The sequence below is a fragment of the Linepithema humile genome, chromosome 6 (genome assembly GCF_040581485.1).
Source record: "Linepithema humile isolate Giens D197 chromosome 6, Lhum_UNIL_v1.0, whole genome shotgun sequence".
In the NCBI taxonomy this organism is placed as follows: domain Eukaryota; kingdom Metazoa; phylum Arthropoda; class Insecta; order Hymenoptera; family Formicidae; genus Linepithema; species Linepithema humile.
The window spans coordinates 26,173,640-26,201,004 of NC_090133.1; the positions used below are offsets into that span (position 1 = coordinate 26,173,640).

General features: G+C 49.6%; 1 protein-coding gene across 15 annotated transcripts in view; it reads right to left on the reverse strand.

Moving 5' to 3' along the window:
• Positions 1 to 27,365, reverse strand: part of Eph (Eph receptor tyrosine kinase) — a 94,226-nt gene that overhangs the window by 49,315 nt on the left and 17,546 nt on the right. For all 15 annotated transcript variants that reach the window (XM_012375367.2, XM_012375373.2, XM_067357632.1 and 12 more), the window contains exon 2: positions 11,611 to 12,341. In XM_012375367.2, the coding sequence (XP_012230790.2) occupies positions 11,611 to 11,740 (130 nt within the window). In that variant the 5' untranslated portion in view covers positions 11,741 to 12,341. The remainder of the gene's footprint in view (positions 1 to 11,610; positions 12,342 to 27,365) is intronic.

The window sequence follows — 27,365 nt, forward strand, 5'->3', positions numbered from 1 at the left end:
GCGCACGGGGCATAGGTGGAATTACCATTTACATAGCGTTATTATGTTTGCGCATAATGTATGTACACATGTTAAATCAATTATTTTAGAGGAGACTATAGTTCTCTCTCGATAAAGCGGGAAACCGAACGAGGTCCTCGAGAGGCGGAAGAGAAAGAGACAGAGTCGCAGGCGGGAGCAAAGTTAGATTATTCGATATACAGAATCTCTACTCTTCTTTCCCCACTTCCTATCTTCAACTCCTCCCCCCCCCTCCTCTTCTAGCAGCGGCGCTCTTTGCATATGGATCTTGAATTTCAATTGTGCTTTTCGAGTACGTCTCCCCGTCTCCCATTCTTTTGTTTTTCGTCGGCCGCTCCCGCACTTCCCGAACCCACCGTCGTTCTTTCCAGTGGTTTCTCCTCTCAATTCCGTCTTTCTTCCTTTCCGCTTTCTCTTTCTTCGGTGCTTTCGCCATGAAGAGAGACGGAGAGGAAAGAAGAAAGAAACGTTTATTCACACTTCAGGATGAACGTGTGTGCTGCTCTATGCGCGACAATCGTGACGGAAAAATGATTTCTCAAGCTATTAAGCAGTTAGATGCAAGACGGCAAAGGAAACACGAGGAAAGCCAATTTTATTAGATGTGATTAGTGTACATGAAATGTAAAAAATAAATTTCTAACTGTTGTTAATAAAATGAAGGAGACTCTTGGAAGCTTGTCGCGGGACAACATTGAATAATCTTTCGCGTCACAATTCAGTTTCAGAGAATTAGATTAAATATGCATTGCCTCAAATATAAATACCAAAGTGAATAACTGATAAATGAGAAGGAGGAAGGTAAAAAGGAAAAAAAGGATATAAGCCAGGAGTCAAGATATATCAATCATTCTTGTTGGGATAGGGCCAATTCATCCGAAATATTTATTTGTTTCCGTGCATCGCGGTCCGACTGAATCTGAATAAGTAAAGACCATCATGCTTCCCGCCCCTCCGCCCTCGTCCACCCGCTCATAAATTTTCCCGGCGGTATTAACGGTGGATGATACGATGCGGCAGCGACGGCGCAGCCTCGCGATGTGAGGCGACCTTTAATTTATCTTACGCGTTGTATGTGCATGCTCGCGCGCGCGCGCGCGCGAAAGAGAGAGGAGGACGGAGCGGTTTCTGTATTAGCATGTAAATCACCGTGTACGGCCTTTTGGAATAGAAACCTTCCGACCGAGAGACGCGACAGCGATAATCGAATTCTCTAATCTAAAACAAGGAGGAGACGCGTGAGCGGGGGAATTCGGCGATCGCAACTACGAGAGTGTGCCCGTCCCCCTCCGTGCTCTTCCTTTGGCTCGATTCGCTACTCTGTCGGGTATTTTTTCGCCTCTGTCGAACGTCTTCTTTTTTTTCTCCCCGGTCCTTAAATCGGGTATTACTATGTAAATTGCTATCAGACCGCGATAATCGAATTAATCGTCCCGAACGATCGTTGAACAAAGCGAACTGATCGGCCGGGACTGGTCCGTCCGATCTTTTTGTTTTTCTCTCGCGGCGTCATCACGGGAGAAAAATAAATTCGCGCTTGACAACGCTTCGGCCCGATTCCGCAGCGGCTTTGATGGCCTCCCGATCGGTTCAGTCTCTTCCGTGTTTACGCCGTCTTTCAGTCCGGTTTCCCGAACGGTCGAATCTTTCGTCGCATCACTATGTAAATTACCGCGTGATTCTCTCTACAAGGAGGTATCCCCTATGCCGTGATCGCGATAATTAAATTAATCGGTCTAAATATCTGGCGAAAAAAACCGATTCCGAAGTGGACAGAGAGAGACGACTTCGATTCGGCCGATTATATTTCTCATTATTCTTTTTAATTGGCCCGGCGAAAAGGGGGATAAATATCTCGTTAGAATCGGCCAGGTCGTTGTCGTCGTCGTCGCCGTCTTTCATCTCCCTCTTTCTCCCTCCTGCGTTTTATTATTTTTTTACCGCGCCCCGATCGACCGTCAATTCGCCGAAGCGATCAGCGAAAATCATCGGAAAATTGCCGCTGCCGGCCGTCGCGACGCTCTGCCTTTATCGGAGATTTATGCGGGTCAGTAATCCCGCATACCGATAATCCCCACAAGCGAACGCGAGACGCGATCGCGGAACACATACACATATATCCGGCTTAATCAACAATACGGAAGAGAGAGAGAGAGAGAAAAAAAACAACTATTCTCGATCGTCGCGGCTGTGCGTGTGCGCGGAATATATTCCAGGTGCACGATAGGAAGAAAGAGGAAGGAAGGAACGTGAAAAGCGGTGTGGGAAACCCGGGACACCCCGTATATTTTCCTCGACGCGATTTGTCGGCCACCTGTCCGATCGGCAGTTTATACGGCTCGGTAATTTCCACATACCGGGAATATTAGACACCGTAGCGTTTCTCCTGCGCGGCCGCCACCGTGTGCGCGGAAATACGTACGTACGCGTGCCTCTGTGTGGCGGCATATATATGGTCGGTGCCCGATCGCGACGTGCCACGATTTTGCACGTGTCTTGCACGCGTGCACAAGCCGCGTTTCTCCCTTGCTTGGTATACACGTTGCGAGCGCGATTTATCTCGAGCGGGCGAGGAAGAGAGAGAGCGAGACCGGTTAATGCATTCCCGGAATCTATTACCGGGCTTCCAATATTATAATTATTTTATTAGCGGCTCGCTCATTATGCTCTTTTTTACGGGCGAGCAACGACGATTACGATTATTCTTTTACGTCTTCTTATTTTCCTTTTTCGTCCCTTTTCGTCCTCGCTGCACTACTGCTCTTCCGCGTAATGACAGCGCCTTCCATAAAAACGTTGCTTTGTCGGAGAGCGTATCCTTGGAATTCGAATGACGAATCGCGCGTTCGTCTACAAAGTGCGTTCGATTAATCGCGCGGTGTGTTTCGAGAGGGAAGTTGTTTTATAAATTATTTTAATGATACACCGCTGAGTATAATCGAGGACTCGAGGACGAGAAAAACGGATAAAGGTCTGAATCACGATTTTAAGATATTACACAGTTAAAAAAACTTAATTGCATGTAGGAAAAAATCTCGTACAACAAATCGTGCAACATGGTTATTTTTACTAATATACTGACATTTTATGAAATTTTATTGGCAATCTTCGAAGTAAAAAGGTGGGCAGCAACGAAACAGACACGAATGGACGAAAATATCAGTAAATTCGTAGAAGCAGTTATAAAATAGAATCGCGTTAGAACTGGCATTTGAGTCACGACGGCGGCCGCTCACGCAGAAATAATTTCCTAAAAAACGCGATATTGATCAGCGCGTGAAGGCTGGTCGGGTTCGTTCGAGGAGTCGTTAATCAGCACGATGAGGGCGATGAGAGGGTTCATTAGCAAAGCGTTCGCTCTCGCGGTCGAAGGAGATATTTGCGGTTTCTCTCTCCTTTCGCTCGCTCCCGGTCTCTCCCTCTCTCTCTCTCTCTCTCTTCCTCTCGGCCGGCCGGCGTTCCCAGGAATCTTTCAATTCCAGTCTACGGAGTGGGGTATATCCTCGCGTGCGTTGTTAAGACTGAGATTTTATGACACGATCCGAAATAACGAGGAACCTGAGTCAGCCGCGCGCATAAGTTATCTCGTTTTCGCTCGAATCGCCGGTCGAGTTCCATCGACGATGACCTCGATGGTCCGCACGATGGAAACGGCGAAACGATCCCGTCAGAATGTGCCCAAAACGCCGGGGTCATCTGAAACGTCCCGATGTCCGATAACTGATGACGTCGTCCCGCGCGGCTATTAAGGAGTTTTTGCAACACTCAAATAAATAAACGAAACGATGTAAAACGTCGCGCTCTCTGAAGGACTCTTATATACGACGGGCTCTTACGGCACCTGGAACCTCATAGAACATATTGATTTGACACCGACGCGCGTCTACGTGAGCTCAGAAAGTCGTATTCAGTTGAAGTTTTAATGCTCGGCGCCGACCTACGGTCGGATTAGCGGATTTGAAACACGGCCGCGGTAAAATTTTGCAACCGCGGCGTTTCGCAGGCGCGGGAATATTTACGTGCGCGCGGGTGCGTTAAATTCATCGCTAACGTTTATTACCGCGCGCGACGTTAAATGCTTCCTGCGCGTTAAAGGCGTGAACGCGCGCAACAACGGGGCCTCGCCTCCTAAACGCGGGCCTCCGCCATTATGCTCAAGTCTTAGAAATGCACTTACGCGCGCACCTGATCGTGTTCCGCACGAACACACGACGTCAAACTCGTTCCGATAGGTACACGTGAGACCTTCGTGTTGTACCTGATCCGGCCGTTCCGCTTGTTCGCTGAACCCGAACCTTATTTAGCCGTATAGTATATCGCGCCAATGCCGTTGAACGCGTCGTTTGCCGATCGCATAAGTTAAAACTTATCTCGATTGGGAATTGCCTTCGCATCTCCTTTTTTTCTTTTCCTTTTCTCGATACATGGAAATATTTTCGCGCGTCGCTCCTCCGCGGCGCGAGTTAAGACTTGTCCGGATATCGCGGCTTGCGAATTATTTAGCGCCACGCTAACTCGTTTATTTTGACGCGTGTAGGCGATTAGAGCGATGCGTCTTCCCTACGCGTGTCGTACACATCCATTTTCAACCGCTTCCCTCGAAACGAAACGTCAGTCTTATTTCGCGAAATATCTTATTTACGGCGTTGTTATAACGGCGCCAGTCGCGCACAAAAAAAAGAAGAGAAAAGGAAGAAGCGCATTCAGAGAGATAGACACGGTCGTGAGAAAAGACAGAGGATCCAACAGCGGTGAGAAATCTCTCGTTTCTTTTTCCGACTCTTCTTTTTTTCGCAGGTGCGGCGGCTGCCGCCGCCGCCGCTACTGCTGCTGAATGACGGAGGGAAGTCACAAATTTTTTCATTAATATGCAGCGAGACACTCCTAACTCCCTGCTGCTCGGAAAAGGTAATGTAGCAGCGGGGGCAAAAAGGGAGAAAACGCGGTGCCCGGTGTACGCACACGCCGTCGCTTCGCGCGTATGTGAGAGCTCGAGTGTGTGTTTGTGGTTGGCGTATGAACCGCGCGCTCGCACGTGTACGTGGGTGTAAGAGAGAAATAATAGTCTGCTAGGAAATGTAACCAGCCGACGCCTCACGTTCTCGTCGCGACGCCTCGTGAGACTCTGCGGGGGGATGAAGGGCGGGGAAACGGAGACGCGCGCGCGGAGAAGAAACGAAAGCGCGATGCCGTGTGAGGGTGTAAAAACCCCGAGAGGGGGGGGGATGAAGAATACGTATATAAAATACCATGGGCGCGCACCGACGGTATATACATCGATATACGCCACTTTCGACTTTCGAGAAGCAATTCGCCGCGTTCCATCTCCCCATATTGTTTCCCCGCCGAAGAAATTGCTACGCCCTCCGTTCCGTAATAAAATTATTTAAAATATCGCTCCGCGGAGTAAGTTTTTTTCTCGCGGGGGTGTAACTTTGTACCCCGCGAAGAAATGATTTCAGAAGAACTGCGCAGCGTTTAAAAAAAATGATAAAATAATACGGGGGAAAAATTGAGAAACTTTTGCGCAGTTATAAAAATTAAAATTTACAAGTTATTTGCTCAGATTTCAATTAAACTTAGAAATTTGCTAACGCACAACTTCTCTCGACTTTCTTTTTCAAGCGTCATTATTGCGAATGCAGCGCAGTTATTGGTAATATGGCAAATTTGATTTTTTTCTAAAACGCAAATTAACAACGCATTTGGCGAGCAATTATCGACGAATTTAAACCGATGGCAGCCTGCGAAAGAAGCGAAGTTTGATACTCCTGGCCTACAGCATCGAAGCTCGGGCTCACGGAAATTATACCGGTTTGAATACCTGGCTGAAACGGGGAAACACGTAACACGGGGCTAACACGAGTCGTTCGTCGTTGGCGTACTTCGGGCCCCGCTATTCGACGGCGTTTTACTGGACGGCATGCCTAACTTCTCTATATATCTCTATACCTGTCTCTTCCTCTTCTCGAACGACGGCCTTCTCCCTTTTTTCTCTTCCTCTTTCTCTCTCGCTCTTTCTTCGTCTTACTCAAGATTTTTCTCCGCGATTAAAATTTATGCTCAGTCGTGTACCCGGTGCGTGCATATCGCGTTTCGTCTCGCGCAATGCTCGTTTTGCGCCGAGTTACGCACACGTCGAGAGAAAGCGCGGTTACACACGCGCGAAATATACATACACACACATCTATCGCGGAGTATATATCTTTCTCTCTCGTTCTCTCGCGCCGCGCGCGTTTTTCCCGCCTCGCTCTGAGTTTGACAAGTTTATTTGTCTCTGCGGCGCGATCGGACGCCGCATCTCGCCCGTCGTCATCGTCGTTGCCGTCGTCGTCGTCGTCGTCGTCAGCGGGGAAGTCTACGGGGAGGAAACGCGACAAAGGGACCACCGATGACGGTTTCCTTTCAGCGGAAGCGAAATTACGGTGGTTCCGCTGCGGAAAGCGCGAAAGCTCCGCTATTTACAGGAATAAGATTGGCATTAAAATGGGACGGGCGGCGGTGGAAGCGGGGGCGCGGTTTCGTCCAATCATCCGACGAAACAAAAAGCGTCGGGATGAAAAATACTGATTTTTATTCTGGCAGGTTATACCGGAGTCGCCCCTTTGTGGCCCGTGCCACAGCTTGCGCCACCGAGAGCAGATATTGCATGTCGCCGATGATATTGAATATTTAAATCGCATTGATATTCTGCAGCGGAGAGGAGAGAGAGAGAAAGAGGGATACACGACAGCGTCGAGTTAAAAATATGAAGTTTTTTCGGCTCGCCAGAGCGGCGATTTGAAAGATCGACCGGCGGCGATGATCGAGCGCGGACACTCGCGTCCACCGGTATCGATAAAACCAACATTCTCCGAAGATATAAGTTAAACGTCGTATCGATACATTGACAGGTTTCCGATAACGACGCTTAATAGCGCGAATACATCAACTCGGCGAACGTCATTTTCTTAATTCATGCCGAAATCGAGGCGCGCGCGATACCGCGTAAATTATCACGCTCGTGCAAAGTCCGGTCTTTTCTCGCGCAAACGGGGCATAGCGTGTAAGATCCTTTGACATTTTTATTCGCGGAAAACGTTGCTCAGTAATTTTTAATGATACCAGACACGGAATAAAGCATACCTCTCCGCGTTGCATAATGGAACAGAAGCGCGCATAAGACGACTCGAATCGCAAGACGGGCAATTTCACGATAGATGCATTTTCGCCGCGGCGCACCGATGCATCTGGCAGGATACCACTGCGAATTCTTCCCCCCCCCCTCCCTCTCTCCTTATCTCTCTATCTCATCCCGGCCGCGGTGCCATAGCGCTGTTGGGCTCGGTCAATGAGAGTAGCCTACATTCGTCGTGTGATCTTTTCCACTCGCGCATGGGCAGCGCACACAGGCCGGAACCATAAGCCCTCTCTTCCACCTTCACACAACACACACGCATGTACATAACAGACACGAGGAGAGCCGGGCACAGTCCTTCCCTCTCTCCGTCTCTCTTTCTCTTTCTTTCTCCGCTCCGTTCCCCTCTCCCCTTCTGCCCCTTCATTTCTCGGACGATCGGGGACAAGTCCTACTCCGTCCTTGTCGGGCCGATAGGATGCTGCCAGGCTGCCTTCGCGTATAGTCGGGGCCCAGGATCAGAGTAGTAGGTTGTACAGGTATGCACGCGGTGGGTTGGCCGGGGGCATTCCTGCGGCGTTGCCGCGTCTCTTACTCACCGTGCCCTGAGAGTGTAGGAAAGGAGAGAAAGAGAGAGAGAAGATAGGAGCACCCGGAGAGCGAGAGAGAGAGAGAGAGAGAGAGAGAGAGAGAGAGAGAAAGAGAGAAGGAGCCGCTGAAGGAGTAAAAGCGACGAGCTCGCGCACAGCCACGAGCGCAGCTCGAACGAGTCTTTCTGCCTTTTCGCGGAGGCAATCGAGTTTGCCCGGCGAGAGAAGAGAACTGCATCTCGCGAGACCCGTTCCCGGCTACTGCCGTCGCCGCCGGTCCATCTCCTCGCTCCCCGGGAATCCCGATACCGCCTTCCGCACCGGGGAATCGCTAACTTCGTCCTCGCTGCCGTCCGCGGACGGCAGCGGGGCGACCTGCTCCGTCTTTCGAGCGCGACAGAAACGCTACGACAGCTTCCAAGTTCGCACGCGCGCGTGATGGCAGAGACAGGACGAAGGATCGCTCGTAGCGCGGGATTAGCTGGAATTTAATCAACGTCTCAGGGCACCCGAGAGAAGAGAGCTGCATCGAGGGGGCGGCATCGATTAATGCGTTTACGGTAAACGAATCAGCGGAGAAGTTAGCGACGGACAACTTGCGAGCGGGCAGACTACGAGAACGTCTTCGTCGTCGTTGGCCGACGTAACTTCGATTCGCTCTATTTCTGATTTCGCGTTAGCTCCCGGCTAATGCCCGCTACGTACAACGGAATCGAATGAAAGGAAGTTTCGTGTCTTGGGTGGGGTCCCGCCGGCTCTCTCGGCGATCGGATCGCCGGCGAGCAGGACGATGGACGAACTCGCTTCTACGGTAAATGAGTTCGGAACGCGCGAATGAACGGCGGTAGGCGAACGCGGGCCTTACCTCGAGAAAGTAATTGAGTTCCGACCGCCGTATTACAGGATTCGGTTCGTCTAAAATTCCCGAAAGAGCTCATCCGTGATCGAGCGCGCGATAAGACGAGATTAAACTATGTATAATAGATTAGTGGTTTTTTTTTTTTTTTTTTCACTTAATACTTACGACCGTATAAAATACGTATTTCCATTAATTCAGTTATTTAGGTGTAAATTTTTAACCATACTCTCAATGTCGAGAGATTGTGAGTGTAACATATCCTATGCGTTTATTTGTGAAGAAATTTTTTAATATTGAAAAATGTGTGTTCCTTCGTTAAAAAAAATAGATCGATGGTTTGTGTCGCGAGAGAGATTGAATATGTGCATTCACGACTTCGGGAGGCAGTTTAGGAATTCGATCTCGCGGGACATCGCGCGTCTGTGAAGAATTTTAAGTCTCGATAATTCGCGCGCAAGTTCTCTCGGAGCGAGCGATGTTCCCTCTCGGAGCTGCGCGCTCGTACCTCTAAATTTGAAAGTTCGGAAACTAAGGTAATGGACGCGCGTCTTAGGGATCACGAATGCGATCGAAGGATAAAGTTCGCGAATGTTAGCGGCAGCGATGGCGGGCGGTGAGGGGGGGGGGCGGAGAGGACGACGAGCGTTCGCAAAGATATCGCGGGGGCAAGGATAACGAGGAGCTCGCGTTTCGTGCGAGTCGAGGGAAACGAAGTTAGCCGCCTCCATCGGCAGACACGGTCCACTGGGAACGGATCCTTGGCAAGTTCCATTAAACGCGTTACGTACCGAGGGGGGGGGGCGGGGGGGAAGAGGAACTCCCCGAGGGAGCACTGCCGCCGGAGAAACTTGCCGCGGGAAGTCCGCGGTAGCCGCGATCGCAGGATGCAACCCGGAGATCTCGAAACCGAGTCAGCCGAAATTCGCCAGAAGCTGGAAGCGCGCGGATTCGTCTCTCGATTATTATCTAGCGATATGTATACAGTGTACAGGGTGTTGCAAATTTTCACCTAGCTATATAAATTTTTCCATCAATCTTTAATTAATCTTTTCTCGAAAAATTCAATAACTTTCATGAAGCGAAGGACGCGTGAAAGAATAAAATTTCGGAAACGCAGGCGGCTAATAAAATTTGGTTGTCCGTTTTCAACTCAGAGCGGGTTTTATTTTAATAGATTCTTAATTCGAGCATTAGTTGCAAAAAAGTTCCCCAAGGTCTAAGAGTCGGATCCGCCCCATGTACGTCTTATTTTACATAAACGCTCGAAAACCGCATCGTGCAAAATAAGGCGGGACGCTGCAAGTTTCGTGGAGGCGTCTCTGCGTCTCGAGCAGCCGCCGCGCCAGCCGTCTCCGAAAGCGCGACGAAACGATCTCCTTTTAATCCCCAAGCGCTAACTACCGGCACCTCGGACGATCTCGCAATTCGGAAGATTGGTCCGCATTACGAAATTATCGTTATTCCCCTCTACGACAGGGCGGGAGGGGGAGGGCGGAATGAGCGGAGAGGGCGAGCCATCGAGACGCCCGAGGCGCCAGGCTTTTTTTCGGTTAAAATATGGAAAACGTTCCGGGTAGCCCGCGCGGATGATCTTCAGAAACGCATAATGGGACTGGAAGGCCAATCTTGGGCTCCGTTAAATCACGTTCGCAACGAACGATCGGGACGAGGGCAGTGCACACAGAGGAATCCTTTATCCGAGCAAACAACGTCCATCGCCTCGGGACACTGACTCGGCGGCGCTCGCAAGGCGAAGAAAAAAGAGAGAGGGGAGAGGAAAGAAGAAAAAATTAAAAGCGCGTTGCCGTGAATCTCAATGCGACGACGAATTATATCGCGATTAAGGACGGATGAGAGACAAAGTGCTTAATTAGTATAAGTGGATCTCTGAGATTTCCACCCGTTAATATTTGACCTTTCGACTACACTTGGAACAGAATTGTCCGAGGTAGTTTGGACCGAGAAAAGAAATTGCTGAATACAAAGCTGTAAAATATTTTGCTAATTTAACGACAGTTGTCACAGTCCGCGTATTAAGATCGCGTGATATAAAAAAGCGAGCACGCGTAGGATCGCGGATATACGATGTTGGAAAAAACGCTGAATAAAGTGTGCAGGGTTTTGTTTCACGTGGAAGACAGGAGCAGGCGGATTATATGAAATAATAGCTTAATGCGAGTTAAAGTAGATGAGGAACTCATAGCCGCCACGTGATCGGCCGCTAGAATACTCGTGTGGGCAAGTATAGCGGCGCGCACGCAATTAGTGTCGTGGCAATTTCGTTCTCTCTTTCTCCCTCTTCCTTTCGCATTCAGCGTCCCCGTGCAATAAATCACGCGGCCGCCGCGCCGCGCCGCGCCGCGCCGCTCCGCGAAATTACGACCGGAGCGTCAGGAAACGTCGGCTTGATGCGAGCTAACGTGTCCCTTACCTCCGCTTCTCCGTTACTCAAAAGAAGGACCGTGCCAATGTCTCACGGATCGGGACAAAGGTGGTATCGCGCAAACGATTAGACGTATCAAGTTATTTTCGCAATTAATCTATCGTATTTAATTATATTCGCAACATTGTATCGCATTAATTTTTTTTCCAAGTTTTTCTTCCAAAAATTCTTTCCACAACATCGAGAATCTTGTGTTAAAAGCACAACGTATTCCTCGTAATAATTTCAAAGTATTTTCTTTTTCTCAGTAAAACGCGGAATCTAGAAATACATAAATTCTCGAAGATTAAAGAAACCCGCATCGGCGGAGATAATTAAGTCATCAACGATTCCGGTTGACGATAAACGATAACGACTTCGCCTTCGGAGACGATCCACAGATCGGTCGATCACGCGGCGACGGTAACCGCTTCGATTCAAACTCGACGCATCTGGCTAAGTATACATCCGAGACTGGCAATCGGGCGCGATGTATCGCGACCCGAGGTGTCGCCGTCAACTATCATCCCAACTTGATTAGCTCTGTACAGGCGGAAGAAGGTAAGAGAGGAGGTAGGAAATCGAAGGAGCGGACGCTTACCTTGTTCCGCCGGGGTCCCTCGCGGGCAGATTAGCAGCAGCAGCAACGGCAGAAGGTGGGCAGCGGAAGCAGCAACGGCGGCGCAGGTGGCTAGAAGGCCTGCTACGCCTGCCATATTGAAGGGGGCCATTCTTATCGCCGTGTTGGACCCCACTGCCGCCGCGGTGGACGGCCGCCACCACCGCCGGTCCTCTCACGATCTGTGCGAGGATGCAGCACACCGGGCGCAATGCCGTCACTCTCGCCTCCTCATGCCTCCTCTACGCGTTTCGCTTCGCCTCGTCGCCAAGTCGTCGTCCTGCGCGATCACGGCGTACGGCGACACGCAGCAACCGGTCGCCGCTGCCGAATTTCTCCACCTTCGTCCAATTTTCCGCGCCCGTTTGTGCTCCAGCTTATCACTCGCCGCCAATTCCTTTTTCTCTATTTTCCGAATTTTTTCACGCGTGCAATCGCCCGTTCGGTATTTTTAAACTTAGCGTTAGATAAATAGTAATGTTACTTCGATGCGTGTGAGTCGATATCACAGAACCGAATACGCGTCTATTTGTCGATCCGCCTCATCTACAACTTTGAATTTTCCTTAATGAGAGCGCGGAAATCAATTCTTCCCGTTTGTTTTACATAGCGACACGGTTGCGTGGTAGAAGGCTGTCACGGTCTAGCTTTGTCACGTCCTCCACCTCCAGTCTTCGGCACGGATCGAAATTTCCAGTCACTGGCTGCCGAGTCTGAAAGAAATAAAAGAGATCGCATTAATTAAAATCTGGGAACACCACTTCTTCTTTACAGCGTCCTTTGCTTCAAAGGTTGCGGTATGCATAGACAAGCAACATCCTTTTTATCGCTCGCGTCAATGAGATGGCTATGTTTGTTTGTTTTTTTCTAATGGCATCTCTGAAAGGCATAGTTTTGCCTTGTTGAGAAAGGCGTTGCTCGAATACACAAGATCGTTGCCGATCTATGCAAAATATTTTCTCTTTTAAGTGAATTAATATTATTTCTAATAAATCGTCCCCGCGCTTATCGCTTGATATCGCGAATAGGATGTTTATAATAATTATAAATAACGAAAAAACAGTTAAAAATCGCTAAGAATTAATGTAAAAAAATCTACGAAGAAAATTGCGAGACATCATTTCTATGTGTATTGTCACTTTAAAGAGGTCAGTATTCAATATCCGATTCAGGGCGAGAAAAATATGTCACATATGAAAGAAGGAAAGTAAACGCCGCGGACGGTACATCTCGAGTTCAAGGTCAACTTGCGTCACATCGGCGAAGGGTTCCGGTGGTGCCGGCTGGAATTCGTTACTCTCCAACGGCCAATTACCGCGTGTGGAAAAGAAAATAGGAGTAACAACGAGAGAGTGCGCCAGGACGGCGGGCGGGAATAAAAGAAATAGGAAAAGGGGCGAAAGCCCTGAACAAAACTTTGGGGTTCATCATGATAGTGGAAGGGTGCCGAGGATAAGGCGGGATGGAGGGTAAAGGGGTTCCAGGATCAATACCATGCGTTTATCCATCTCCCTCGCACTTCCTCCGTCTTCGGTCTTCGTCCTTCTCGCGCTCGCAGGGGACGCGACACAGCGGGGAAACGGAGAGAGAGAGAGAGAGAGAGAGAGAGAGAGAGAGAGAGAAAGAGAGAACGAAGCATCGACCGTCCGTCCCTTTTCGGCCAACTCCGTCTTTCGCTTTCGCTCCAGTAGGCTCTAGGGTCTGGCCGGCGTCTCGCCATTCTTCGACGAAACGAGAGAAACAAGACAGAGGAGGAAAGGTAGAGGGTTCCGCATGTACGAGGGGTCGCGGACGCGAGGATCGAAGTAGGAACGAAATTCTAGAGTGTCGAAATGCAAAGTGGTGGAAGAGAGCGAGAGTGTTGGAGAATGAGCGAACGAAAAAAAGATAAAGATAAAGAAGAGAGAGAGAGAGAGAGAAGAGAGTGAAGAGAGTAGGAAACACAAGATCGGACGAGGGAAAAAGAGAGAGGGGAGGGGCGCGCTTTAGAAGTTCTTCTAAAGCGGGCAAAGACCTTCTCCCGCTTCTTCCCCTCCTCTGCGACTCTAGCCAGGTCAGCCAAGATGCATCCGCGAAATTGCAGACTTCAGTGAAACGCCGCCGCCATCGCCGCTGTTCGGCGCGGTAGGCAGCAGCGGCTTGTTCTAACTCGACGCTACGAACCACCCGATGGTCTACCACTCGTTTTCTACCGTTGCCGTTGCCCGACGACACGAGTGGCCTCGTCAAAAATTTAAGATGTCCTCCTTTTCCGCGCAGCGCGCCTCTTCGGGCCTCCTCCATCGTCCTTCCTGCGCCACTTCCCTTCCCACTTCAGCGACCTCCTCTTTCGGAACGGACTAGAAATCCGTAGTGCTTCTTTTCATCGTCGGTCTCCTCTTTGACTTTTTTGATAAGACCCGCTGGAGGAATTGCCGAAAACAACGTCGTTCGTCTCAAGAGAGAGAGCGCGAAAAGAGCCTTAAGTATAGCGATGGTGAAGGAGGCGAAGGGTGGTTACTCGGTTGGTAAGGTATCTAGAGTACCTTTGAGAAGGCACTATTTTCCATTTTTTTCTCTCTCTCTCTCGTCCACCCCCTTCTCGTTGCCGGTTACTTTTTACTTTCTCCGAAAAGCAGACGTAAACACGACGAAGGATCACCTCTTTCCGCTAGCGGTTCGCCCACTCGGTAGGTGGTTGACTTTCTTCAACGAGCAAAGGCCTCTCTCGCGTCCTTTCTCTCTCTTTCCCTCCCTTCGTCGCGTCCTCTTCCGGACCAGACCTCTTGCCGAGTATCCACCACCCAGGCAGGTACGTCAAATTGCAGATTTCGGGAGGCGGAGGAGGCCTCCCGACTCGAGTGGCTCGTGAAAATTTTAAGCCGTGCCTCTGTGCGATGCCGCGCCTTCAACGACGAGTTTCGCGTCAAGCCCGCTGGATCGTCGCGAACCCGCAGGGTAGTCGCGCAAGCTGTGAGAGCGCGCCTCTGATGCATACATATTCTGTACAATGCCTCTCTTCGGCTTTCGGGAATATCTTCGAGTGCACTTGCTTCCTTTTCAAGGTGAAAAGCCTTTTCTTCCCCTTCCGTCGGCTCTCGTGACGTCGCGCTCGCGCCTCCATCCGTCTGCCGCGAACTCCCCCCCCGAGCACTCGTCGCTCGCGCGCAACTCCTGGTGGAAAACTTTCGCCCAAGCCGCGGGTTGGACGTTTCCATCCAGATTAAGATGCTTCCCGTCGTCGCCGCTTCACCAGAGCTTATCCCAGACAAGTTCGTTATCCTGGAAAGCCTGTCGGTACCTTCGAGAAACATGATGGATGACATCTTGATTGTCACGTTGCCACGAAGGCAAAAATATCCAGTCTCGTCTAGCAGAGGCTCGTCTCTCATTTATACATGCTCTATAAGAGCTCTTTTAACTTGCGTTAAAACGTCACATTCGACGAAAATTACTTCACTTTTGCGAAAAAAAATTTCTCTGCAAAAAGAATGAATAATCATATATTTGAATCTTCAAAATTCTGTTTCATACGAATGATAATTCGTATGAATGACATCGTGGCCGTCACGGTTGCAATCAACGAAACGTTAGAGTCAACGCTTATTCCCGCTTTCTTCGAAAAAGATAAATTTTTCCTCTAAATATTTTTTTTGTCGTCCGAGAAAAAGTGTCAGGATAATTCCGCGCGGTGCCACGTGCAAGTCCTCGCTCATCTGCTTTCTCCTCTTCTTCCCGTTCTTCTTCGTCGCGCGGCTCGGCGGCGGGCTCTCGCTTTCGTTCGATTCTTCTTGTTTCCAGCGTTTCGTCGGACTTTCCTCGCGCCCACCGCCGGCGCGCCCGTGACCGCCCCGGGACAAATTCTATTTCCGGTTGAATTTAAGACCCTCCGGAATACACGGATTTATTTCACCGACGTGCTGCGTGCGGGGGGGAGAGGAGTGGGGCGGACGCGGCGCGGTTTTACTCCGGATCCGACGAGGCTCGTAAACGTAACAAAGAAAAGATGTATACTCGGGAGACGAGAGAAGCAGACGCACAGACGCGGGACGGGGAGCGGAGGAAGTGGTTGCGAAGGGCGTAGGAGAGCGAGAAGGTTCCCCGAAATTATTATACCTTGGACGATCTCGCCACTCTCGAGGCGACCCGAGCGCTATTATTTTTCCGAAACTACGCGCCTCTAACCCGATCCTCTTTTTTCTTCTCTCTCTCTCTCTCATTCTCTCTTTTCTCCATTCTTTTTTCTCCTCACCTAGCCGACTTTTACGATAGTAACGATCGTCCGGTTAACGAGTGACGGATAGACGCAAGAAGCGGGACAACTTCCATTCTTGATAAATGGGAGAACATCGTCGTTAAGACGGCCATCGCGTGATCAGGTCCACTTTTTTTTGGATCTCCATCCATGATCTTCCTATTCAAGATTTTATTGCGATGTGTTTGTAGCGATAAGGATTTTAGAACAACTCTTTGGAGAACATTACGTCGCCCGTCGTTTACGTCTTCCTTTCAGTCTCCCTCGTCTGCTTGTTTCGATTGGCTCTATTATTTATTTTCGTTTCTTTGAGCCACGCGCGATTACGCCTGTCTTCAGGGTTTTTCAGAATCGCGCATTCGCGCTGATGATAAAGGCAAAGATAGGTGAATCGAAAAATGAAGATAAAGAAACATAATTTTTTTAGCACCACCGGACTTTTCTCTTGTAATTAAAATTCATCGCACCGTCCGCGAAGCGCTGCTTGCAATTATCGCTTAATGAACCTTAATTAGTTTTCTTCTGTTACGAAACTATCGTGCCGCGCGTTAAATATGCAGGTGAGAAAAAGCGATGAAACGTTGTTGCGTTGTTGCGATTTCATTGTTGCTACAAGCGCGTGAATTTCATCAGTACTCGCTTGAAATTAAAATTAGCGGCAGAGTAATACGAATTAAATACTCGCATAAAACGAGACGGAGTATCGTATTACGCCGCAGCTGGATTTACGAACGAGCAAAATCCACGCTATCGATACACAAAACCGCTAGAATTTCGCAACCGACCTGATCGTTCGCGCCAAGTGAAAGTGAACCGCGCGAGCTCCTGTAATTCTGCATCAAGCAAGACCAAAGTCCGCAATTGAGAAACGTAACATGTGTCGATTCTCATTTATGTTTAATTAAGATTTCGTGCGCTGCACGCGCCGTCATGTTGCTGTCGCGCCAATCGAACCTATTGTGCTCGATGCAATCTGGCGCGTCGGGGAATCCGGTCGGATTTCTCGGCCCCGATATTATTGGAAAAATTGCTGATTCTTCGTGCACGCGATAATGCGCTCGTTTAATAGACGAGGCATCCGGTTCGACTGATTCGCGCAATGCCGTTCGCGTTCAGGAGATTTAAATACAAAGAGCATATACGTGCGCGTGTTGTGGATTCGCATGATCCATAAATAGTCTGCGTGATCGAGGCTCGGGGAGATTATCTAAACGAACCATTCGCGCGAAGGAAGCTGACGTTTACGCGAGCGCCTGAAATATAAGAAATAAGCCCCGCCGCATTTATTAGCATTCCGCTATAATCAGCGGCGTTGGCATCCCTGATTACACACGTTTTTATACGTTCCTCGTTACTTAGTCTTCTTCGAGCGTTTCCTTATAGAATACAGATACAAAAGAGTTACATTGTGCTTTAAAATACAATAAAAAAAAATAAAAAAATAACAAATGGAAATTTTTTTCGAAAAGTTCAAAAGAGAAATTTTAATTCTCTCAAGTTTGGAAAACTCATAAAAAAATATATGACACACGTGAACGTAATGTGAAACAAAAGAACGACATTTCCGAGCGATATATCGTGAAACTTAGAGAGACAAATACTAGTCGTTCGAGTGGAACCGAAAGTAACGAGGAAAAAGCGGTGCGCTTCTTATCGTGTGTCGTCCAGCATGCAACTGGACACCCGATGATAAAGCTAATGGCCTGCGCAGAGTCCATCAGCGATCAGTCACGCGATCCTGACCTCCATTCCGTGGAAGCTAGCTCTCGGGGAAAGAATCTGCTTCAACGGGAACCGAGCGAATCTTTATCGCGTTTTCGCCAGAGGGGATAATCGAGGAGTAAAAGAAAGCGGAAAAAGAGTGCCGCGCCGCGTAGAACAAGAGATGAGGTGAGGCGACGGGGAGGGGGGGGGGGAATCTGAGGCTGCCGCCAGGTGATAGCGTAATCCACGTTCCACCGCTTATCCGTGACGTCGTGACAAACGTTCTGTACGCCGCTCGCATACGTCAAAATAGTTCGGCCATTAGCGGTCTCCGCGGTTTCTCAGGCTTTTCTCCCATCGAGCGGATATCGAGAATTCTCCCGAGAAGAAGGGGGGGGGGGAGAGGGCAAGCACGGGACATATATGCGGATAAGAAAGGGAGGCGTGCGGTGCGGGCTTACGCTCGTCGTAATTTATACGTCTCTAATCTCCGGCAATAAGCTCCTCGTCGTTGCTACGCGTCGCCGGATCGCGTTAAGTATCGAGGAACAACGACGGAACGCGACGCACACACCGTATCGACGGATGCGCGACACGCGTGTGCGTGATGATGCATACCGCGTCTTTTCGGGCAATGGACTCCCATGAGGCCGCTCTCGCGTGCCTCGTAATTTTACTCGCGGGACGACGGTTCTATATTTCACGGGAGGGCTCGAATGAGGCTCCGAAGTCTCTCGTTGTTTCGTCGCCGACATTTCCTCCTCCGTTGCTCCTTCCGTGGGCGCGCACCACATCTAGGGCCATATGGCTCTCGTTTCCTCTCTTTCTTTCTCCCGTCCTCGCGCCGTCCCTTTGTCGGGATATCTCTCCCCTGTTCCTCCCCCCCCCCCGCCTCCCACGCGTGTCTTCACCGTTGGATTGTCTCTTTCCGCTATATTTAGTTTTATGCCGGCCGAGCGAGTGCTTATAGTTCGTCATTCCCGAGAGATATTGTACAGGCTGCGTTTCTTCTCGTTTTGTTTTTTTACGAGTTAAGGAGTAAAAGAGATTTTTAGATATATTGTCAACCACCGTGGATAACTACCGTGAAATATACTCGACGAGGATACGCGGATAAATATGACGCAGATGGTGGAGAGTTACGTCTCTTTTTCTCGCTCGCATAAATTTTTTTAATTAATTCTCGTCGCGTTTGAGAGTCTTTCGAGAGATCGGGACATGGTCTCTCATCGCCACTTTTTAATAATTAGAGGCATTAATACTTCAAGTTAAATTACAACTGACGACAAGTGGAGCCGGGGTTGGGGGGGGAGGAGAGGGGGTGCGGAGCTCGTATCTTCGGCCGTCGTCGTCGTTGGCGAAACGACGCGTACTTACTTTATCCAATAAATAACAGGCGCGGAAGGCGAAGTTCTCGACTGGAAAGTTTGAAGCTTCTCACGGGCTAAAACGCTTTTGTCAGTCGCCGTCGCGTCGGCGAGTTCCTCCCCCTTGGAACGAAATTATTCCTCAAAGGACTACATCTCTGTTTTGTACCCCGGGGCATTATCAGGACCCTCCCTTCGCCCCTCTCGTTCGCTCTCTCTCTCTCTCTCTCCGGCTGGTCGAAGCTACAGCGCGAGTTAAACGCGAATCCTAGAAATTATCGCTTCCTCCTCGAAGGCGACACAATTTGTCGTTCCACCTCGTTCTTCTCTCTTTCCTTTGTCCGGATGATCTATCGAAAGACGAGGGAAAAAAGCTGAAGAAAAAGATGTTAGCTAAAAAAAAAAAAAAAAAAAAACTGTCTATCCGCGCAATTCCAACGTACACTTCCGGCTTATCCGGCGTGCTCTGTCTCTCTCTGTCTTTCTTTCTCTCGTTTTCCACCCGAATCTTCCGCACTCCTACAATTCTCCCCGCATTTTTGTGCAGATCGGACCATGTCCCGACATCAGGGTAGCATCACCCTGCGTGACATATGGAGGGTCCCCGAACGCCCTGTTTTCCCCGCCGCGCGATCCCTCGGGGCTTCTCATCGGGATGTTCCTCGTAGCTGACCGAGCGGATACTTTCACCCTCCTGTGCCGGGCGCGTATACGACCTCACGCTCCTGCGAGAAATATTTTCATCCGCATCCTTCGTTTATTTTCCCCCCCTCTTACGACGCAACCGTGTGGTTTCGCTCGTATTCTGACCTAAGATTTATACAGCTTCTGTTCCCTATTCGTACAACATTTCCGACGAAATTCCAGTTCATTTCTTAGTAGCGCGACCAACGAAGCGCATATATCTGAGGAACCCCGCGTGTCTAATGAAGCGAATTTTTGTTTACTCGGCAAATGTGCGGCAACTGACGCGTTACGTTATGTTTACAACGTTTTCGTGGAAAGAATGCAGAAATTTATTTTACAAAATTTTATATAATTTTAAACCAAACCTGAATTTAAACTGCAATAGACAGAGAAGAGAAATTGTTAGAGTGCACTCATTACAAGCTGTCGCTCGAAGTTTCCCTTTTCCGTATAAGTAGAATAATAATAAACATAAAAATCAGAATGCAGATGTTGAACATATCATCAAACCGCTAGCCGAGATGAGCTCCATTTTCCATTCTTCGTCAATTTCTCACTGCGCTATTCTCGCGAGGACGAATGAAGGTTTAAGCCAATGCCAGCCATCTTTTATCCATCACGCTCTATTGTTTCAAGCATGCGTCGAAAAACATGAAGAAGAGCACGTCACGATGGATGTTTTCAGTTGTTTTCGCCGGTGGCGAGTCGAAACACACTATCGCGCGTTCGTAAACAAGTTGCAGTCGCGTGCGAAAAACAACCGGCTGGTTTATTTTTCCTAATTAAGCGAACAGAATCGCGCCGGGAACAAAACACTCGCACGATGCGCTCGGTTGAGAGGGGGAGATTCGGGAAATCGAAGCGGGGGGGGGGTTCCAGACGCGTAGGACCGCCGTCGAACTCGTCCCAGAGGAAGCGAAGGCGGCATGGGGTTTCCGTCCGCAACCCCACACGCGCAGCCACGGATGATCCTCAATGGGGGAATCCTCGTTCCATTAACGAGTAACCGTTCGTTAGTCGTGCACTCGATCGTAATGACCCCGGCGAGGTTCGCCCGCTATTTTAGACGACAACGACAATGTCCGCCCGCCGTGCCGGTTTATGGGGGTACTTTAATATAAATGCACACCAGCGAAGCGCCCCCCGTATATCAGAGAAACAAAATGGATTAGAGAAGATTTATACTGTATCTTATATCGCGTGAGTTACAGTTGATGAATACGCTCGTAAAATATCTCAACGAATCGTGTTATTTAATAATAAAACGTACACAAAGTCGTTAAATACTAAAACAGCCAAAGTAATTATGTGGAACGCTAAGCGCTTTTTAATTAGCTATAAAATTCGTACATTTATGAATTTTGAAATAATAACCGGAAATTGCGTGGAAAAGGACGAAATTTCTCACAGTGATTGGGAGTCGATTCTTACTTTCCTTCGTACGTAAAATGGGACAGCACGAGCGAGTCGGTTACGCATTCGAGGCTCGTATCTCCGTTGAGAAGCGGAAATCGAAACGACCAAAGGCGGGGGAAATTAGCCGCGAGTGAATTTTCCCTCGTCCTTCTTCAATTTCGTCTTCTCTCCGTCGCCGACGTTGGCATTCACTCGGCCGTCGTAAGTGCGGTGTCTATTTTTCTCGTTAACCGCGACCTCGGCCGCGCGTACCGAGGCGCTTCCGGCGTCGCCGCGCGACAAATAACAGTGATTAACGACCTCGATTACCGGTACAATCAGAACGCCGCGGAGAGTGCAGGGCCAACGATGACGAAGAAAGGAGACCGGGGCAAAAAGCGAGCCTGGGTGAAAAATGCCGGAGGAATGTTACCGGTGTCCGGCGCTCCGTTCTCGTGCGATACAAAGTGTGCATGTCGAAATCGCGCACACGCGCGCGATAGCGATATCTGTCGACGATTGTGAGAATATCGTTCGGACTTAATCGCCCAAGGACAAAAGTGCGAGGCGCGTGAATGAGTGATTAATTTCCTAGAAACGAGAAAGGGGACGGGAATGCATTTGTATATGTATATATATATATATATATATATATATTTAACGGAGAACGCGCGCGATCCGTAAGCCGGCCGGAGTCTTGACGGCCTTCCAAACGGTTTTCAATTAATCCCGCCGCGCGGTCCAGGAAGACTTTCACCTCGCGGCGGGAGGATAAAACTTCATACTCGCGCGGGATCGCTCGTCGATCACGGGACGATGGAAATGAACTTTCACTCGTCGATAGGTCGCCCCCTCGCGAGACGTCATTTGGACACCCCGCGAGATACACGATTTTCGTGTGCGATTGAAATTCAAACATCGTGACGTCGAGCATTAGTTTTTGCACGCCCTAGATTTTCCGCGGCGAATCTATTGTTTCCACTAGGCAGCTTTTTGCGCGTTCGAAGAATCGAGGCTAATGCGCCTCATCGATAAAACCATGCAATTGTACAATTAACTGTATACGATATTGATTAACATCTATTGAAAGGATACGTTACCTAGCTACTAAACGGATTATCGCCAGTTCGAAAAGCCTTCGCGATAATTATTCCGAGGAAGACGTCATCGCGTCGACGCAATCCAGCGAAATAGGGAGAGAGAGAGAGAGAGAGAAAGGAGGTATCTATGCGCCTAGTATTTACAATCCTTCAACGCGAAAGGAACTGTCCCTGAAGAAAGAAAAAGAGCCTTTTCTCCGTTCTGTCGTTCTCCTTCGCTTTGTACCTTTTTGTACGAGCGTCGCTTAAGACGCCACCTGCTACGTTCGCGGGCCGCCTAGTTTATATTTAGTTTCCCGAGTTTGGAAAACTCTTAATGGATTCTTAATGACCCTGAAGGGCGCGGGCGTGCGCGCGGCGAGACGGGCGAGAAAAGTCAGACGGGCAGTAGGAGAGGAAACGCAACAGCTGATACTTGCTGTACTTCGTCAGTCTCTCTCTCTCTCTCTCTCTCTCTCCCCCCGACGACTGATGACGGCCGCGATTACTGGGTCGTGACAGGCGAAAGACTTTGTCCGAGTCTCTTACGCGCTTGATTCCGAAACGAAACGGCGGCTTCACAGAGTGAGAGACGACGAGAGTTTGTGATGTCGGACTCGTGTTACATTTAATCCCTCCATCAAAAATCTTGGGCGACACGAGAGGGTGGGTCTTGAACGATTTGAGAGTGACTAGTCCCTCGGGCTTTTTTTCCTTCCACGTGTGCCTGATCGTTTCCTAACTTGCTACAAGCTCTTTGACAGCAGCTTTATCCGAGCCGTCAGAGCCCGAAATTGATTTCGGTATACCGAGCGTGAAATTTTTAAATTCCGAAATACACATTTTTATTTTATCAATAAATGAGTGCACATGACATGTCATACGGCGAGCCTGAATGAATTAAAGGAAACAAAACGTGGAATTTATCGCGAAAACAAGTATATTATTTCTGGCTGAATTATCGTTGTATTGTTATGATTTCCCCCGCCGTCGCACGCTCTAATTGCGACCTCGTTTTTCGAATTCGCCCGAGCGTGATTGGTTCCCTTTTTTTCCAATCGCCCACCAACATCGATCTTATGCAATAAATCGGACCATCGGTTACCCGCTGCGTCGGGCGAGCGATAAAAGAGAAGAAAAGGGAAGGTAAGAAAGGGGGATAGAGCGGAGGGTGAACCCGGCGCACCCGCGGTTATTCGCGCGATACAGACGGTTAAATAATACCGGACGATTGACGAGACGCAATTCGCGTCGGGATGCGGTATCGGGGCACGATATTTTTTCCCGTTGCCGAAAAAAGCCGTGGAAAAACCGACTAGACAGCCCCGCCGAAAAAGGGAGAGAAGAGGGGACAGTGGCGGCGGATCGATCGAGCAATTATCGGAAATCGAGCTATCGTTTTGGCGTCGCTTAAACCGCCCGTGTCCCCCTCCTCGGCGCGCGGCCATGAACATCGAGGAGTTTCTCGGAATAAATTACGGGGAGAGACCGCAGATGACTTCGCGATTTAATCCGGCCCGATACAAGAGACAAGAGAGGAAAAAAGAAACGCGCGGATCACGCGACAGCGTGCATTCATGCATTCACGGAGCCGGGGACACGACGAGGGATGGGAAATAATGCAAAGCCCGTAAGTTATAATTTGCAGTTGGAAACGAGGTCACGACAGTCCCGGTCGGGTCCGGTCGAGCGAACGCGCGGTTTCGCGGCGATCTGCACGGCTCCGATAATTAATGGTTTCCTTCGAAAGTCAGCCCGCCGTTCATTAATAATAAATCATCGAGTTTTGCGCGCGAAAAAATCACCGGTCGCGGGTACGCCACGGGAAACACTCGCGTCCCTTTCCGCGATCACATACGCGCATTCATACGTGCGTTCGCCAAGAAAATTGCACACGGCATTTTTACACCGCGCGTCCCGCTTCCTCTTTCTTTCTATGAATACCGCTCGTTTGTGGAATTAACATAAACGTCGTGAATAGAGCGCGACGGGTCGCTGGGATCCGACGTGCACAAAGCCGTCGTTGTGTACATCGCGTACGCAGAACCTCTTCTCCGAAGAGAGAGAGAGAGAGAGGGGGAGGGAGAGAAGGATTTAGAATTCATCTTCAACATTCTTCATTATGAATTCTGCGCTATTTGTCTCTAACTGGATTACGTGGGCGTTTGTGGCGCAAATTTCCTCAACGCGCGACGAATTCGCGCTTCCCTTCGTTTTGTTGAAATATTCCCGGGAGGACCACCGCGGATACGTCGCGCGCGATAAATACGTTTCTATGCAAAACGGAGCACCGGGACGGCCCACGAGGACGACCGGGGCGCTGCTCTTTCCGCTCTCGTATCCGTCATCGAGAATACGGCGACACGCCGCACACCGCGTATCGGGCCGCTAACCTTGGCGTCGCGTCGGGTCCTCGAGGACGCGGGACGACGCGGAGTGTATCGCCCGTACGCTCCGCTTCTCCCGCGCGACTCATAGAACGGAGGAATGGGCGAGCGTGTCACGCCAATTACGCGAGAGGCATCGCCGGCGGAAAGAGAGGAGAGCCGCGAGCAAGAGAGAAAGAGAGAAACAGCGACGGGGACGTAAAGGTGCGTTCGCACTATCGCGAATGAGTTTCTCTGGCAGCGGTCCAAGCGCATCCTATTTGCGATGCGCCACGATGCTAAGAATAATTGCATCCGATTCCTTGATTATGCATAACACGTCGCAACTTGTTTGATTCGCGAATTGCCAACAGTATCTCGCAACAGCGAGACCCACTTCTTCAATGAAATTAGGAACGTTACTGTCTACTCCACTTTAAATATAAAGATCGTAACTAAATATATACGTTGCACTAACACAACTCTCCAAACTCGTAAACTTGCTAACAATATCGAAATACCGTTCGCGCGAACGTCTCTTGACGAATCTATCGGTTTATCGCCTTTCGAGGGGAAGCGCGCGCGTTCGTCCGTCCTCAATTATATTACATACTATTCTCGCGCTCGCGTAGTATAAACGCACCTTTAGACAGAAGTAGAGGGTAGCGAAGCCGCGGGAGAGTCTTGGGCGACTCAGGTAGAACTAAGTCGGTTAGTGCGAGAGAGACAGAAGGTGAAGGAGGGAAACGGGCGGGGAGGAGAAGGACGAGCGGCAAGGGAGGGCGAGTCGTCGGTCAGAGCGGAGAGATGCTGGAACGCAGCGACGGAGGAAGAGGAAGAGAGGACAGAAAAAGGCGGCGGTGCGACGAGGAGGGCGCAGCTGGCGCGGAGAACGGAGGACGAGCGACGAGGAAACGAAAAAAGAAAGGATCGAGCTGCTCCCGACTCAGCGGCTCTCATATTTAATGATATACTCGACCGTGCCGGAGTCCCGCTAATGCACGTACACTACAATATGCTTCGCTCTCTCTCCCTCTCTCTCTCTCTCTCTCTCTCTCTCTCTTCCCCTCTGTCTCCTTTTACCTCTCTTACTGTTCGCTATAAGGGACGCGTGCATGCGTGTACACCGCACCGCGATTCTCCCGGCTGCTTTTTTCCATCGGCTTGGCGTTCTCCACTCTTGGCGCTCCACCGAGGCGAGTTAACGAGCCATCGAAAGTCGCGCGCATCTCCCGTGAAAGTACGATGCATTATATATTAATTTATGATCCGCGCAATACGCGCGCGAGAGATCAATATCACGAGTGTACGAGCGCGCGCGCGAATGGCTAAATCAGGCGTAAAGGCAGGAGAAAAGGGAAAGAAAGGAAGAAGGAAAAAGCGCACCTCTTAAGATAACGTGATTACCGATACGAAGGATCCTTCACTCGCCGCTCTCTTGTTTCGTCGGCGCACGCAAGGGAGTGTATAACACGCGGATTATTCTTATCTCGATAATTATTAATTATTAAACCCCGATGCCCGGGACGATGGCGCGCGCGCGGATCGAATTAACGGTACACCGCGAGCGAGACGGACATCTCGTACACCTTGAACGGGATTCGAAGGTAACCTTCGGTTTACCGGTCGCCACCCCCCGAGCACTTTCTTTCCGCGCGATTTCGCGCCCACGGCGCAGCGAACTCCTCGCGCTGATCGTCCTTTTTTTCTTTCTCTCCTCGTGCCCTTTCTTCCGACTCCCTCTCGGCCTTTGCCTTTTTCGGTCCTGCTGGTGTAATGGCCTCCGCGAATGAATAATCCTGACAATGAAACGCACTCCGGGCGATAATTAATCGAGGCCTGGGAATAGTAGCCTGGTCGGCGCGAGGTGTACGAATTTTTAATTGCCGGCTGAATAAACCAGCCGTCTCTTCTTCCCGCGCCGCCTTTCTTCCGCGTCATACAGTCTCCGCGATTAAGAGGATCGGAGCTGGTCGCGCGCGCTCGGTGAAACTATGACAAATTTTATCTTTTAAAATTCCTTCAAAATTGCGCTCGGGTGACCGCGCGTCATATGCCGCAGCTCGCATTTCGTTCTAGCGTGTCGAACGTGAAGAGAAATAAATCAGTTTGCTGCGGTGTCACACAGCGCGGAGACAACCGGAGAGGGATTGACGTTTAATTAATCAGGAAAACGAGACGAGTTGCGTTTGCACAATGGCACGATGGAAATAGGAACAAGGAGGAAATAGGAGATTGAAAAATCGAAGCAATCGTGCACATTTCTGTAATTTCTGCATTTCGATTTTGCCGAAAAAGCTTGCACGTTCGCATAGCTATTTTATATTGTATAAAAATCACTACGTGACTCGGGAATGGGCTCATCAAAGATTTAATAGAATGGTTAATATTTTCCTTCACGACGATACTTTATTATAAAATTTGCAAGATATACTATATAGACACGCTTTAGCGCATATCGAGTTACGGAATATGTAAGTGCGCGGAAGTGTAACACCGGATTTCTCTCATCGATTAGCGCGCGCGCGCGCGCCGGTGCTCTCGCGTTTAAGGAAGAAACCCTGGAACGAGAAGGAAAAGTAATCGTAACGGCGATGCGCTACACGGGAGTGCACTTTGGCGCCGGTCGAGGGGGATGGAATTTCGAAAATAGACCGAGTCACCGGGGAGTGATCGCATATACGTGGCTCGAATTGCCTCTGGTCACACAGATGTGTATATGCGTACATGGTCGCGCCGCATCGTCCCAGGAGCACTATAAAAGACACTTTTAACGTGCATCCACGAAACTGAAGCATCTGTAACGCTGTAGTTGTAAAGGCGATGGAAAAAAGAATCAATGCTCCTCGACGGCGAGGCAAATCTAAAAATATGCGCCGCAATATAATTCATTATAATTTTCCAC